We start from the raw sequence: 17,211 nt of genomic DNA on the forward strand, positions 1-17,211 counted from the left end.
GGCCACAATTAGGTCACCTCGGAGCCTTCTCTTCTGCAGACTGAACAGCCCCAACTCCTTCAGTCTGTCCTCATAGGAGAGGTGCTCCAGCCCTCTGATCATCCTCGTGGCCCTTCTCTGGACACGTTCCAGCACCTCCACATCCCTCTTGTAATAGGGGCTCCAGAACTGGACACAGTACTCCAGGTGGGGTCTCACCAGGGCTGAGTAGAGGGGGAGGATCACCTCCCTCGACCTGCTAGCCACACTTCTCCTGATGCAGCCCAGGATCTGATTGGCTTTGCGGGCTGCAAGTGCACATTGAGAGCTCATGTTGAGCTTTTTGTCCACCAGCACCCCCAAGTCTCTCTCCTCAGGGCTATCCTCCAGCCAGTCACTGCCCAGCCTGTATTTGTGCCTGGGATTGCCTCGACCCAGATGCAGGACCCTGCACTTGCTCTTATTGAACTTCATGAGGTTGGCCTGTGCCCACCTCTCCAGCCTGTCAAGGTCCCTCTGGATGGCCTCCCTTCCCTCCAGCGTGTCTGCTGCACCACACAGCTTGGTGTCATCAGCAAACTTGCTGAGGGTGCACTCAATGCCACTGTCCATGTCCCCCACAAAGATGTTGAATAAGACAGGTCCCAGGACTGATCCCTGAGGGACTCCACTTGTCACTGGCCTCCACTGGGACACGGAGCCATTGACAGCCACTCTTTGGGTGCGGCCATCAAGCCATCAAGCCAGTTCCTTATCCATCTAGTGGTCCACCAATCAAACCCATGTGTCACCAGTTTGGAGACCAGGATGTGGTGTGGGACAGTGTCGAAGGCTTTGCTCAGGTCCAGGTAAATGACATCAGTTGCTCGCCCCTCATCTATTCATTTTGTCACCTGCTCATAGAAGGCCACCAGGTTGGTCAGGCAGGATTTGCCCTTGGCAAAGCCATGCTGACTGTTCCCAATCACCTCTTCAGTATTCTTTTGAGCGAGTAGTGACTCCAGGAGGATCTGTTCCATGATCTTTCCAGGCACAGAGGTGAGACTGACTGGCCTGTAGTTCCCTGGTTCCTCCTTCTTGCCCTTTTTGAAGATGGGGGCAATGTTTCCCCTTTTCCAGTCTGTGGGGACTTCACCAGACTGCCAGGACTTTTGAAATATAATAGAGAGGGGTTTAGCAACCTCATCTGCCAGTTCTCTCAGTACCCGTGGGTGTAACCCGTTCTTCTCTGTTTCTGAAAACTGAAACAGTCTTCTGAAAATGAAGGTTGGGGTCCATTCCCTACATTTATGTCTTAGAAACATTCTCTAGGTGGGCTGGGATTTGCATTTCCATATCTATTGTATGCATATTGATGTAGGGCTTCATCCCTGTATAAAGCTTCCTTTATGCTCCCAATCCACAGACCATGGTCATGAAAGTTATTCCCAAACTAGAGCCTCATCCAGGAAAAAAAAATAAAACAAAACCCAAAACCAAACACAAACACACAACACAGCAGAATAGAAATCAGTACCCTTCTGAATTCCTTATTATATCTCAAACAAATGGTAACAAAACCACTGGAAAAGGCTTAAAGGTACATTGCTACTATCACAAAAACTGAGTGCATGATCTGCTATCTGGCATGAAATTCAGAATATGATCTCACTTACTGGCAATACTATCCTGGCTGTCATTGTTTCTTAGCCAGACAATTCTGCCAAGGGTTCATGGAGCCTGAAAGCTAATCACCTCCATTTCATTCCTCCAAGGATAAACCATCTTCCAACCAGTCTTAGCAGTAGCTTGTGACTTCCATAACAACTGAAAAGAGGGGAAAATCCTTAGAAGAGCTACATGCAGAAAATCCCTTCTAATAATGTAGGGGTCTCTGTTCTCCTGTGCATGGACCCACCAGGAATATGGGCAGGAGAAATGTGCAGTGGGCTGCAGGGTTTCACCAGGGACCACAGACCACATGTGCCAGTTTGTGCCATGCTTATAGAGGAACTTTGAATTCAGCTGTGCAACAGCAGCCTCTGGTAATGTGCTTGTAAAACTATGCCATATCCTTACTGAAAGGTCTGCTTTATGCAACGGGCCAGCTATCCCTGGCATTTAAGCTGCACATGCACTTGCTAACTTCCCAGAGCCTCTTTTAAATACTTTACATCTTTTATCACTGTTCTTTCTCTCCCTATTTTACCATTCATCAAGATCCTTGCTATTTGTTCCTCTTGTTATTTCTATTCCACATTCAGAAACTGAACAGCCACTAAGCTGAGATTTACAAAGAGCCCAGTCATGACTTTCCTAAAGACTTAAAAAGCATGTGCATACCTCCTTCTGACTGGCTTCTTTGAAAATCTCAAGATAACTAATTCCTTTGCATTCTATTTTATTTAGGGTTGGGATTGTTGTATTTTTTTTCCTTCAGTATGAATGTTTTATCCTTTTGCTAAGGGGAAATGATACCATTTGACAGGGATGGGTAAGTAAACTATGAGACTACAGGCAAGAAGAAAGTAACCCTACGAGGTTACAAGTGGAAAAGAACACGACTACAAGAAAAATAGCCAAAAATAGGAACTATCTAGGGACATCTTAACATTGCACACACTCATTCTGTCCCTTATGACAAGGCCTTACGCATTAGTTAATGAGTCTCAACCAACCATACTTATCAATGATAGTTCTCTTAACTGCAGAAGCCATTTCATGCTTTTAGAACCATCAGCTTCAATTTTAGTCCCTTTACTCATCATGTGTAAATGTAACATGAGTCACTCAGTCAACTTCACCAAGTCTCATAGAAGAGTTGTGCTCCTTGCATAAAGACCTTCTGCACAGATCCCTTCTCTGTGTTGCAGTGCAGTGCTTATCTTACTTCACTTCAATAGTTAATGCTGTATGGAAGCAGAGTGCGTACGTGACAGCTCACTGTGCTATACCCTGCAGGAAAACAAGAGCAAAAAAAAGGCTTCCAAACAATTCTTCTTTCCAAATACCTTTCTCTGCACATCCCTATTGCTTTACTTTTGATTACACAAAACAAAAGAAACTCCTGGGTCCTCTGCAGAAATTTTGGATCTTATTCTGACAGTATTCCCTATTTCTGATGTTCATTTTGCAGATTCAATTATTTCACTATTCAAACACTGCTTCTCTGGATGTGACAGCTATTGAGACCACTGCAAATATTTAGCTACATTTTTCCAGCTTCATTGCCAAATTTTTCAGAAGAGAAAGGCTAAAAGAATTTTTATCTTCTCCCTTCCCTCTGCTAACCCAAAATGCCAGGCATTTTTATTTGTTTGGCAATGACTTTCTTTCTGCTGAATTACCTTGTGGAAATAATTTTATTAAGGAGCAATATTCATTAACTAGCAAATACCACACTTAATACTGAAGAGGGAAAGATGATGAAAACCACTGCTTCAATCCTGCAGTGTGCCAGAAGATTGCAGAGCAGAGCAAGCCAGGCTGTATTTCGCTGCTTCTGGCTTAGCTCCTTGCAACTGACCTTTAACAATTAACAGGACTGGGATGATGGCTTTACTGATACACTCGTGGGTTAGAGTTGAAACCAAATGGCTGTTTTCTGTTGCAAATGGTGACAAAAGCCCCATGTAGACACTGTCTTCTATGCATATTATAATATCCCAGACAAAACGTCTTAAAACTGTGAGGTTTAAAATCATAGATTGTGTCATCAAGTTCATTATTTAACTCTACTAAATCTGGTGCATTAGCACCCTTAGCACCACATCTCTGCTTCTTTGAAACACTTTCAGAGATGGCAATTCAACTACCTCCCTGGGGAGCCTATTCCAGTCTTCGAGAAGCAGTGTTGAAAGCAGTCAAGAAGGTCCTTTTAATCTCCACCCTAAACCTCCCCTGGAGCAACTCAAGGCAATTTCCTCTCCTCTTATCACTTATTACTAGGGAAAAGAGACCAACACCTACCTCACTACAGCCTACTTTCAGGTATATGTAGAGACTGGTAAGGTCTCCCCTCAACTTCCTTTTCTCTAGACTAAAACAATCTCAATTTCCTCAGCTGCTTCTCATGAGAACTGTTCTCTAGACCTTTCTCCACCTTCATTGCCCACCCCAACACCTGAATGTCTATGAGACCAGACATTCCAGACTAATAGAAGTACTTCAATTCTGAAATCAGTATGAAATTTAAGCTCCTAATTTCCCTTTGAAACTAAATCAGTCTGCAATAAAGTATTTTCTCATGTTCAAGCCGAACAACTGTATTTGCATTATAGACAGATGTCTCCACCTCCCCAAAACTCCCAAATCATGTGCGTATATCAGAAGTGCTCCAGCTGAGTCATGAGGTGAGAGCCATGTCTTTAGGCCTTTTGAGTCCTGAGAGGCCAGGGAAAGTTATAATGGAATCTTCTTCTTCGATATTCTTCATATTTATTGCCAGCAATGAAACCTGGCAGTACTACAGGCTCACCACATGCTAGGCAGTGTCTACAGAAACATAGCCAGTAGACAGATGGTCATGATTATTTCTATTTATTTTATTTATTTTTACTTATTCTATTCTCTTTGGACCACATCTGCAACACTATGTCCAGCTTTGGGCTCTCCAGTAAAAGAAAGATTAAGTAAATACAGAGATGATTACAGGGAGGAAAGTCTGCAGAACACACCCTACAAGAAGAGATCAAGAAAACTGGAGAAGAGAAGGTTTGGTCAGAACCTAACACCAGCTTTTCAGCATGCATGGGTTGGTTCTCAAGAAGACAAAGCACATGTCTCCACTGAGAGGTGTAAGAGGAGGATGGAAGAAAATGGTTATGAATTGGTGGAAAGGAGGTTCTAACTTGACATAAGATGTAAAAGCCAGGAGATAGGACCATGAGGAACGGTGTACAGGCCAGTGAAGGCCATCAGCTACCTGAATGGTTTTTAATGTTAGATTTATGGCCATGATTTATCACATAGCCACACCCCAGCCCATTCAGAACAAATGTTTCTTCCCCGCTTTTCTAAAATAATGCTTTTTGATAAAATTTGGTTAAAATATTTGCAGATTTAATAAAAGTCAAGTAAGAAAACTAAATAAATTATTGGAGCAAATGTTTTAGCTGCAGTTTGACCTGCAACTGCTCAAATAATAATAAAAAACCCACAGTGTAGATTACCAGTGTAGAACTAGATACGGCATACACTGGCAGCAGTACAGATTTATTCAAAGCTGCACCAGGGAAGGTTTAGGCTGGATGTTAGGAAGAAGTTTTTCACAGAAAGAGTGATTGGCCATTGGAATGGGCTGCCCAGGGAGGTGGTGGAGTCACCATCACTGGAGGTGTTTAAGAAGAGACTGGATGAGGCACTTGGTGCCATGGTTTAGTTGATTAGATGGTGTTAGGTGATAGGTTGGACTTGATGATCTGGAAGGTCTTTTCCAACCTGGTTAATTCTATTCTATTCTATTCTATTCTATTCTATTCTATTCTATTCTATTCTATTCTATTCTATTCTATTCTAAAATCTCAGTTCTAGCTCTAGCAATGACCCAGACTTTAGAAAATTATTGGGACATGGCTTTGCCATAGTCTCACTGTGGAAATCTAGACAACCAATTTATGCTCATACATAGGTGAGGCATGAGGTCAGGTGACCAAAGGCAGTAACTGAGTTTTCATTAGGATAGATAGCAGTTCAGACAGGGGGTTCTCCATTTTTTCAGTAGAGACAAACTTCCTTTACCTCAATCCTGTTCTGCTCAGAAGCTTAATTTACTATCTGTTCAAAACAGCCATGGGAGTTCTTGCCTGTCTCAGAGGAGTTCTGTGGAATTAGATTCATTAAGCCGTGTTAAGTGCCATGAGACTCTCACATGGTAAAATTATGGAAGTGCAGAGAGCACTGTCGTCTGACAAGGGATGTCCTCTGTCCAAATAATGGGCAATGCACACTTGTGTACTGTGTTGAAGAAATCCTGTCTCTTCTAACACTCTTGAGATAGCTTTTTTTATTCCCCAAAGTGTTTCCTGTGCTTCTCATCCCTGCACACACTCAAACAACCCATGTAACAGCTGTTAAGAAGGGAAATTTTAACCAAAAGCATCACAACAAATCCAGCAATGAAAGTCCTGAGAAAGAGAGGTAGAATGCTTGATGATAGTCAATAAATCCATATACGACTTTCTGAGACACAGAGGTGTTACCTACCTGACCCCATCTATCACCATGACCACAAATATGCTCAGAAACCAAATTCACATGTTTGATGGCTGTACCTAATTCCCTGCTCCTTGCAGAAAGGTATTAGGAAGTCATCTTCAGTGTTATAAACTGGACTGGCAATTTCTCACAAGTGCTTGTCCTGCCTGTGATGAACACAGAAATGGAAGTGATAGATGTGGCTCCAGCACTGTGAGAAGGACATCAGTCTCCTCTGGAACTGCTCTGGCCACCCAGTTTTCAGGATTTGCTGGTGTGGTCTCTCCCTTCAGAAAGATATGGACTTCCTGTCATACTTATGTTGGGCACTCCTTATCATAGAATCATTCTGGCTGGAAAAGACCTTTAAGTCAGCAGTGTGAGGGCAAATTAAATTTTTCTGTCATCCCAGAAACTGATTCTATCAACACTTTATTCAAAGCAAGCTGTGCAAAGCAGTTGTTTTAGGTTGCAGAAACAGAACATCCAGCCTTATTTTCAGAGGTGCAAAGTATCTGCAAAACCCACTGGTTTTAGCAGGGGAAAAGAAAAACAATAAAAGAAAAAGAAAACAAACAAGCAAACAAAAACCCAGGCTACTACTGCTCTTAAGTGCTAACATATGGATTTCAGGCTCTAATTGCATGCACCATGGATTGATTAAATTGTTGCCTGGAGCTCTGCCAAAATAGATTATTTCACTTAGCAAAAGCTGGATCTACACTGCATTTTGAAGCTGTAGCACATGTCCCAAGGCATCATGGAACTATATTGTAGTATGCCTCAGGTGGTTCAATCTTAGCATACAGAACTCGGGTTCACATTTCACTGTTCTCTACTACAGTGAGACACTGCAGAGCTGACATAGCCTTAGACAGCAGTTCCTCTGCAGAATCTGTTACCTGTGTCTTTATCTTGTTCCTCATTTAATCAGAATCTGATTTTCATCTGGGCAGCATAGTAGTGAAGAGTGTTACTGTAAACAGTATTGTGACAGGAAAGCTTTTTTTCTCCCTGTAGCACAGGAAGCAGAAATGCAAGATGGTTTGCAGAGACCCAGGAAATATAGTCACCTCTAAGGCTCGGGGTCCCCTTGTGAAATGAGAGTGTAGTTCTCTTTCGTATGTGGATACTTTTGCTGCTTAGACCGAAAGAAATTAGAAATAAAATGTTTTTAAAAAATTAGCAATTTGCTATATTTGTTAGGAGTATCTGTGAGCTGAAGGCCTGACTACACACTTAATAACAGTGCTTTAGCTAGAAAATTGACTTCTTTTTAAATGAGTTTGGGAGGGAAAATGCAGAACAATATGTGTGCATATGCTTGTTGTGGTTTAGCTCAAATATAATCATTTCTGCTAGAATAAACTGAAGCAAGAATAGCAATTCCAGCCCTCATGGTTCAGCAAGAAATGTTCCTGAATAGCTGCATGGAGGACATTCTAATTACCAAATCAAAGTGCTCTTTTTGAGTGAGGACATGTGAAGCCAACCACGTGGATATATGGGCATGCAATCAATAGTTACAAAGTCACAGAAGCCTAACAATGCTCAAAGCAGCCCTTGCAGCTTGGTGACAAAACAAGCCTTTCAGTCCCACCCTGCTGCTTGAAACTGTTTCAGTCACCACAATGGAAATTAATTGTTAACTTCCCAGCCACGGCACTTCCCAACCACATGCCCACACCCATGGGCAAAACAGCAGAGTGGTTGCTAAAGCTCTCTGTCAGGACACTTCTTCCAAGCAGCATAGATGAGGCTTTATTTTGGTTTTAAAAAAATAAAGTACTGTGAGTGACTTATGAAGACATGCTTTAGCTCCCCAGATAACAGTCACCTAAAGGCCTGAGATGCCATATCATCCTGTCTGCTTTTCCTTGGTATCCCAGGAGGATAGTAGAACAAGGATCTCCTTAAGTCCCCTGTTTCAGATGGCAAAGGTTGTTGGGAAAGGCACTGTGCATGTATTTTTATGCATTAGTCTGGCAACCACTAACAGAACAAGAGAACACAGTCTCAAGCTGCACCAGGGGAGGTTTAGGCTGGGTGTTAGGAAGAAGTTTTTCACAGAAAGAGTGATTGGCCATTGGAATGGGCTGCCCAGGGAGGTGGTGGAGTCACCATCACTGGAGGTGTTTAAGAGACTGGATGAGGCACTTGGTGCCATGGTTTAGTTGATTAGATGGTATTGGGTGATAGTTTGGTCTTGATGATCTGGAAGGTCTTTTCCAACCTGGTTGATTCTATTCTATTCTATACCTTCTTCATCAGAATGACAAGGAAAACTATAGTAACTGCATTAGAAACCTTCAGTCTATTACATTCACTTAGTCACCTTTATCAAGTGACTTGTAATACTTTTAAAGAATATTTACTGAGATATGCAATGCTTTTGATGGGTATTAGTATTGTAGTTCTTATGGGTCAACATGACATTGTACAACTCTTGAGAAGTGCACAATTGGTGTGAATGATCTTTGAGATCTCTTCCAGCCAGGTATATTCTGTGATTCTGTGAGTGCTAACATGCAACAAACATGTCCTCTCAGGACGACTGCAGTCAGAAAAGCTCAAAATGAGCTTAAAATAGTAAAAACATAGGAAAGGTGGGAACTCAGCTCTTGAATAAGTGAAGCTAAAAAGTTCTGTGAAAGGTCTGTACATGTGTATCTGTGAGAGTTGCATAAAAGTGAATTTTATGTCTTGTTTGTATATTTGGTTATCAAATACAACGAGTCTTGGAGAAGATGAATCACACTACAAATGTGAAAGGCATGTAAGACCCCAAACTTTAGTAAAGAACACAGATCAGAACTGAAGTATATTTTCTGTTTGTGTCTTCTCCCAAGTTCCTAGTGATAGAAAAAGAGGGAATGGCTTGAAGCTGTGCCAGAGGAGGTTTAACTGAACATTAGGAAAAAGGCATTTCATTGAAAGGGCTGTCAGTCATTGGAACAGGCTGTCCAGAGAGGTGGTGGAGTCACGCATCATTGGATGTGTTTAAAAGGTGAGTAGAGGTGTTGATTAGGGATATGGCTTAGTGGTGGACTTGGTAGAGTAGGGTTAATGGCTAGCCTCGATGATCTTGAAGGTTTTTTCCAACCTAAATGATTCTATGATTCTCTGTTGGTTTAAACAGACTCAGTTTGAGAGAAATAAAATGTCCATTACAGTCCTAGTAGGACCCTAGGACTTAAGTGGTCAGCAGAACAGCTATTCTGCACAGTGCACTGATCTCACCAAAGTATGTTCCCAACATCCTCTATCTGTGATTGTGAGAACACTTCATATCAAAAAACTGTTCATGGCTGTCCCCAGATCTTCCTGTTTAGTTTTATAAATACCACCCTTTCAAAATCTGTCTTCTTCCCCCTCTCTCTAGGTGGCAAATTTGCTCAGACTCTTCCAGATACCCCAGATAAGCTATGCCTCCACCAGTGCCAAGCTGAGTGACAAATCTCGCTACGACTACTTTGCGCGGACAGTGCCCCCTGACTTCTACCAGGCAAAAGCCATGGCTGAAATCCTACGGTACTTCAACTGGACTTATGTGTCAACGGTTGCTTCAGAAGGAGACTATGGGGAGACAGGGATCGAAGCCTTTGAGCAGGAAGCTCGCCTCCGCAACATCTGCATCGCCACCTCTGAGAAAGTAGGTCGGTCCAACATCCGGAAGTCCTATGATGGTGTGATCAAAGAGCTGCTGCAGAAACCCAATGCCAGAGTGGTGGTGCTCTTCATGCGAGGTGATGACTCACGGGAGCTGATCGCAGCTGCCAACCGCTTCAATGTTTCCTTTACCTGGATTGCCAGCGATGGGTGGGGAGCACAAGAAAGTATTGTCAAGGGCAATGAGCACATAGCTTCTGGGGCAATAACCTTGGAACTTGCTTCTCATCCAGTTAAAGAGTTTGACACATATTTCCAAAGCCTCAGCCCTCACAATAATAGACGTAACCCCTGGTTCAAGGACTTCTGGGAGCAAAAATTTCAGTGTAATCTCCAGAACAAAAAAACTCATAAAAAGGCTTGTGAGAAGCACTTCACCATCAACAGTTCCAACTATGAGCAAGAATCCAAGATCATGTTTGTTGTGAATGCAGTATATGCAATGGCTCATGCCTTGCATAAAATGCAGAGGACTCTCTGTCCAAACACCACCAAACTCTGTGATGCCATGAAGCATTTGGACGGCAGGAAGTTGTACAAAGATTATCTCCTGAAAGTAAATTTTACAGGTAACAATGTCTCTTTTGGTACATATGAAATGTCAGTGTAATTCATTAAATGTTCTACAGTCACAGTAAGAGTTACCTTAATTCCCAACAGAACCTATTGTCACAGTTCCAATCAGAGTGGCAGCCAGGCAAAGCCACTCCTGCCACAGGAAGTGAGAAAGAAGAACAGGACAAAAACCCTAGAAAAACAGCTTGAGGCTCCTTCTGTTTTCAACAGAAGGGAGATGAAGGTGACAGCATCTTGTCTTGGAAATGTTACTCTCCATCCTCTAAACTTAAAACACACACACACTTCCATTTAATTCATAGCCATCTTGGCTTCAGCTGGGTATGTTCTGAGACCAATGGTCCTTTCAACACCTGCTCCACTAGGCAACTGCCTGCTATGCTTATGGCAAGACTTGACCTTCTCTATCTCATTGTACTGTGAATTTACATAAAAGTTAGACCATAGCCAATGACCAATGTCCTTGCAATAGTAAAGAATTGCTTCTAGCCACAGAACCAGATCAATAGACAATATTTATATATGCGGGATAGTGCCATTACCTGTATTACAGAACTTTAAGCCTGATGATGAAGTATAAAAAGCTAGACAGGCTATGTGCAGGGGACTTGAGGAGAAAGAGTGGATGATCTGGCAATGACATGAGCAGAATTCATGGATAATGGATGTGCAGTACATGACACCTGTGTTTCTGCCACTACATATGGCTGAGCTTATGTTTGTTATTAATATTACACCATTGCAAGGGTAAATAGATTTACAGAGGAAATAAGCAGTGTAGACTATCACTTCCTTTGTTGTTGTTGTTGTTGTTAAATGCCTAACTTTTTTCTGAAGTATCTAGGTTGAGCTTGCATTTATTATTAAACTGATATTCTCTGCTGACAGAGTTGGTAGTAAGGAAACATCACGCTGTGCTTTGTATGAGAAATAGCTCCAAGAGACATTAAGGAAAAATACATGTATGATACAATATATTCAGTCTCAAGGAGACCCTCATTACCACATTACAACATTAATAACCCTGGAAACTATGTGGAAAAGTCAGATTGGAACTTGAACTTTTGCTCCTTCAGGGGTTTTCTCAGCATTTAATTCAAACCATCTCTAGATACTACCAACCACATCCTTAGTGCTTCTTTCACTCTCAGTAGGGTAGCTAAGTTCTTGATTTTCCTGAGTATTTGTAGGCATACCTCCCAGAGCATGTTGAAGAGCTCCTTAGGACCCCTGGTCTCCTGGCATCCTATTTGCTGACTAGCTGACCTGTTTAGAGAACATCAGTGATTCCCGCAGTTAACGTGTCTGGGTTTGTTTACTATGGAAATCAAGAAAGGGCAGATGGAATTGGTCACTTGCTGCATCTTAGCTCATCTCTCAGGAGGGTCTTCAAAACGACCCAGGATCTTGGGTGTCCTCTGGTCATATAGATTTAGTAACAAAGGAAAAAAAATGTGATAGCAGCTGGAAGTTGAGATGCTTCAAAACCTTCATCTGACTGTTTTATGCAAAGCAAAGCCAGAAAAAAATGTTTTCATTTGGGCTGAAAAAATCTTTGACACTTGTCATTAATTGGAATTTGAAGCTGTTCCAGCTAAATAAACAACCACCAAGCCTGCTATTTTGCAGTTTTGAATAAAGAAGGCTCTTTTTTAAATCAAATTAAATTGTTTTACAATCAACATGGAAATCATGAAGAGCTTTAGTTGCAGTTAATTTGGGGTTTAAAGCATTAAAAAAACTGTTGAGTTCTTTAACAATGGCTTTGTTTGGTACTAGCTTGAAGTATGATTTGCTCATCTCCTGTCCATTTGTTATCAGTTCTTCTACTATAATGTGAATCTGTATTTTAATGTCAGTCACTTTTTAAGCACATGAGTTATTTTTAGGTAGTGAGAGAATCAGCAAAGCTCCCATGCCTTCTACCTTTCAGAGAGGTGTGAAATTTTAATGCAAATCTCATCACCGATTTCCATGGGATGAAGAATTCTTCTTTGCTCTTTCCTGGTTGGAGGAAATCTCTGGGTTTGTAATTTATACAATGTCAGGATCCTGCTCTGTGGTACATTTGATCAATGATGTTCTCATATTTCCAGCTCCTCATCCAAGAACAAATCCCCACTGCAGAGGTGGGATGGCATGGAAGCTACCAGCCCATCAGGTGCACTGCAAACAAGTCAGGCTGTGAATGTTCTCTCTTCTTTAGCCTAGATAACGATCCACTACCACCAACAGAAAACAGTCAAGAAGGAGAACACAAGTGACACCATATTCCCCCACAGACAAACAGTTATTTAAGCAATGCCTCCTGTCTGCTGAAATGCAGAGGTACAAAGAGATGAGCCTGACATGCATAACCTGCAGCTTGCCATGAAAGAAATCTGATAAATGGTCCTGAATATATTCACCCAGTTTCCAGGAACATGTGATGGTGCATTTGAAATACACCAGTCTGAGTAAATGGTACAGGACATTTATATGACTGGTGTGGGACTGTGCAATTTTAGACATTTAACCTATGTGCTTAAATTAATTTTGGTTAATCTCTGATTATAGTTGATGGAGCGGATCAGAACTTACAGAGTGTGGTTCAGTCCACGTGAGGTAGCCTGCATGAGATAGAGTTTTCCCCTACATCTCTTGCTATTGACTATAGAGCAACTAAAATTCTCACTTGTCATTTAGCTGAGAGCCTCAAGTGAGACTCTTAGGCACAGCAATAATGGGATCTGCAAGGAAATACTTAGGGACCAGCTAACAGCAGGGTTGGATTAGAGGAATGACCAGGATTTGTGCACTCTCACGCTACCACTGCTGTTGACATGTTATGTGATGGGTATTGTATTAACATCTCTTGGGTCCTACTTATATCTCCTTTTTTATTAAATTGAAACAACTCCATGGAACTGAAGTGTGACACAAAGGCATGGTGAGATTTCATTCCCTATTGTTTGTGAGATACACAGAGCAGATAATTTTTTTGCAAGTCAGTAAGACATGTATGACAAATATTGTGATATCCTGAATCTTTTCTGTGAGGGAGAAAAGAGACGCCTCTACCTAATTCCCTCTCTCAGCAGCAGGATCTGAGAATGCAAAGCCCAGCCCCTTGATAAACACACTTGCTCCATTTCAGTGCTTGTTTGGCCTTTCAAAGAGATATAGGCTGGTTTATCTTCTTGATCCTTCCATCCTCTCTGTTCCCTCCCAAGGGCACAAGTGCAGCACTTGATGTTCTGAATCGTGATGCTCTTCTGCTGATAAAGAGATGCTGGTTCAAGAGGCTGTTAGTTTATATTACCAGAACTATGAAGAAGTGCTGAACAAATGCAAAGACTCCATGGGAGAGAGGACAGAGTATAATCAAATTCTCATCAGCAACCAGCTGCTACTTGGTGGAGGGTAGCATTTAGAGGAGACTCTTGGGAGGACTATGAATCCAGGAATGAACCCCAACAGGAGGCAGAGCTCCACATATCTAGAAGGCACCCTCCCTCAGAGGGATGGAGGGGCTAGTACAACAAACAGATCTGCCAGCTGCTTTGGTTCCTTTAACCCACCAGGATGACACAGAAAATCATCGTTATCATTGCCTAAAGTGCTAGTGCATTTGGCATGTGCCAAGAGAGTGAGTTGTTAGCACCGGCAGTGTGAAAGGTGTGTCCATCATTTGGGATGAAATGGTAGAGTCCTGAACACCTGTGCTCCACATTTTGTTATCTGGTGTAGCTGCTTCTCTGGGGTGCTGGGCTCCAGGTTAACCAGGTGTGAAGAATATCAGCAATGACATTTGAGGACCAGCATTACCTTCATCTGTACCAGGGCTGCTGCAGGATGACAACTTTGTCACTCAAGGTTGCGGATCTGGGTTTCACCTTCTCTCACAGCACAGTTAGCAGGGGTGATGGTTGCAGGACTAATTCTGCTGTGAGTCTGGAGTGGGAGCATATGGGCAGAGGAAGGTTTGATTTAGGGCTGTATGAAGCCTATATCATCAAATATATACCAGGAAAAAATGGCTGAACAGAATAACTACTCAAAATGGGAAAAGTCAGGTCTGATTTGACCCCTTTCATCAGCTAGACTTTATCACAAAACTGTCAGACCCTAAATTTCTATACAGTTTTCTTTTCTTATTCCCCACTCTAACCCACTCAACACTCAAATAACATAAAGCAGAAACACAAACTCATATTCTCATCTAGACTTGAACACTGGTGACTTCTGTGGTGGGAGCATACTGTCATGGATCATTTCCATGCTCTAGCTGAGTAGGAAAGGGCTTAAAACTCATGGTCTACAACACACAGATGTCACCTCACTTCTGAGCACAGCAGCATCACATAAATCCCTGCTCTGGGACTTAGCCATAACTATTTCATGCCAAAAGTTCACTTTGAAGCTTAATGTCTTGCCAAGCTTGCATGGAGCCCAGATGATGCATCTGCTATAACAAGCAGATGACAGATGCAGAAATTTCAAAGCCCAGGTATAAATTTACAGCAGGGAGTGACTGTCAGTAGATGTGCAGGCTGAAGCTAAAGCTCATATCCATGCTCTGCAGCTGATTGTCCTAATACTCCATTATCTCACCCAATGAGCTCCTCCTCATCAGATCAGATACTCTCCTCCTCCAACACTCACTGGAATCAGCTGGAAGGTCCTGCTGGCCTTCTTAGTGACACTTACCTGTAAAACAAACCAGAACACTGCTTTCAAATGAACATAACACTTTCATGGGCACATGGCATCCAATACCTTGCTAGTAATAAAAATTCTAAAGTATAATTTACAAAGGGTTTGTAGCTAATAAACCCAAGGGAAAAAAGAGAGTGAATTCCCCAAGATATGAATTAAGATTTATAGGGAAAAATGCTGCCTTTTTCCTGGGACCACAAAGATGTCATAGCATTTAAAATCCTGAAAGCAGCTGAGGGACAGTCTCTGAAGGCACCCTTGATCCTTGCTATTTCAGAGCAGAGGACCAACTGAACCTGTACAGTATTTTTTCACAGTTCTGTCTATACTAAGGTTACCCAGGTATATGTGCACATAGAGCTGTAGCAAGATATTTGACAGCCTGGTTTTCTTGATGATCCTCTCTATTTTCTCATTCCTCCAGCTGCCTTTTTGCAGACCTAGCTGTTGATGAGGATCAATAATTCCTTTCCATAGAATAGAATAGAATAGAATAGAATAGAATAGAATAGAATAGAATAGAATAGAATAGAATAGAATAGAATAGAATAAACCAGGTTGGAAAAGACCTTCCAGATCATCAAGTCCAACCTATCACCCAACACCATCTAATCAACTAAACCATGGCACCAAGCACCCCATCAATTCTCTTCCTAAGCACCTCCAGAGGCGGTGACTCCACCACCTACCTGGGCAGCCCATTCCAGTGGCTAATCACTCTTGCTATGAAGAACATCTTCCTAACATCCAGCCTAAACCTCCACTGGTGCAGCTTAAGACTGTGTCCTCTTGTTCTGGTACTGGTTGCCTGGGAGAAGAGAACAACCCCCACCTGTCTACAACCTCTCTTCAGGTAGTTGCAGAGAGAAAGAAGGTCCCCTCTGAGCCCTTTCTTCTCGAGGCTAAGCTCCCTCAGCCTCTCCTCATAGGGCTTGTGCTCCAAACCCCTCAGCAACTTTGTTGCCTTTCTCTGGACACCTTCCAGCAACTCAACATCTTTCCTAAACTGAGGGGCCCAGAACTGGACACAGGACTCAAAATGTGGTCTAACCAGTGATGACTGCAGGGGTAGAATGACTTCCCTGCTCCTGCTGCCCACACTGTTCCTGATGCAGGCCAGGATGCCATTGGCCTTCTTGGCCACTTGGGCACACTGCAGGCTCATGTTCAGCCTACTATCAACCAGCACCCCCAGGTCCCTTTCTGCCTGGCTGCTCTCCAGCCACTCTGACCCCAGCCTGTAGTGCTGCATGGGGTTGTTGTGGCCAATGTGCAGAACCCGGCACTTAGACGTGTTAAATCTCATGCCTTTGGATTCTGCCCATCTGTCCAGCCTGTCAAGGTCCCTCTGCAGAGCTCTCCTACCCTCTAACAGATCAATACCTGCCCCCAGCTTGCTGTCATCTGCAAACCTACTGATGATGGACTCAATCCCCTCATCCAGATCACTGATAAAGATATTAAAGATCATGGGACCCAGCACTGATCCTTGGGGCACACCACTAGTGACTGGCTGCCAGTTGGATGTGGCACCATTCACCACCACTCTCTGGGCTCAGCCCTCCAGCCAGGTCCTAAGCCAGCTCAGAGTGCTGCTGTCTAAGCCATGGGCTGACAGCTTGGCCAGGAGTTTGCTATGGGGGATAGTATCAAAGGCCTTGCTGAAGTCCAGGTAGACTGCATCCACAGCCTTCCCCACATCCACCGGGGAGTCACCTGATCATAGAAGAAGTTCAGGTTGGTCAGGCAGGACCTCTCCTTCCTAAATCCATGCTGGCTGGGCCTGATCCCTTGGCCATCCTGTAAGTGTTGTGTGATTGCACACAAGATGACCTGTTCCATAATCTTGCCTGGCACTGAGGTCAGGCTGACAGGTCTGTAATTCCCTGGCTCCTCCTTCTGGCCCTTCTTGTGGATGGGCATCACATTGGCCAGCTTCCAGTCTTCTGGGACCTCTCCAGTGAGCCAGGACTGCTGAAAAATGATGGAGAGCAGCTTGGCCAGCTCTCTCAGCACCCTAGGATGGATCCCATCTGGTCCCATGGACTTGTCGGGATCCAAGCAGCTAAGAAGGTCTCTAACTACTTCCTCCTGGATTGCAGGGGAACTATACTG

The 17,211-nt window shown here is 43.0% G+C and overlaps 1 protein-coding gene across 2 annotated transcripts in view; it reads left to right on the forward strand.

Moving 5' to 3' along the window:
* Positions 1-17,211, forward strand: part of GRM3 (glutamate metabotropic receptor 3) — a 117,935-nt gene that overhangs the window by 67,262 nt on the left and 33,462 nt on the right. For both annotated transcript variants that reach the window (XM_068167934.1, XM_068167924.1), the window contains one exon: positions 9,536-10,391. In XM_068167934.1, coding sequence (XP_068024035.1) covers positions 9,536-10,391 — 856 coding nt within the window. The remainder of the gene's footprint in view (positions 1-9,535; positions 10,392-17,211) is intronic.

The sequence above is a fragment of the Melanerpes formicivorus genome, unplaced genomic scaffold (assembly GCF_026170545.1).
Source record: "Melanerpes formicivorus ecotype bairdi unplaced genomic scaffold, bMelFor1.0.p_v2 SCAF_3, whole genome shotgun sequence".
NCBI classification, from domain to species: Eukaryota; Metazoa; Chordata; class Aves; order Piciformes; family Picidae; genus Melanerpes; species Melanerpes formicivorus.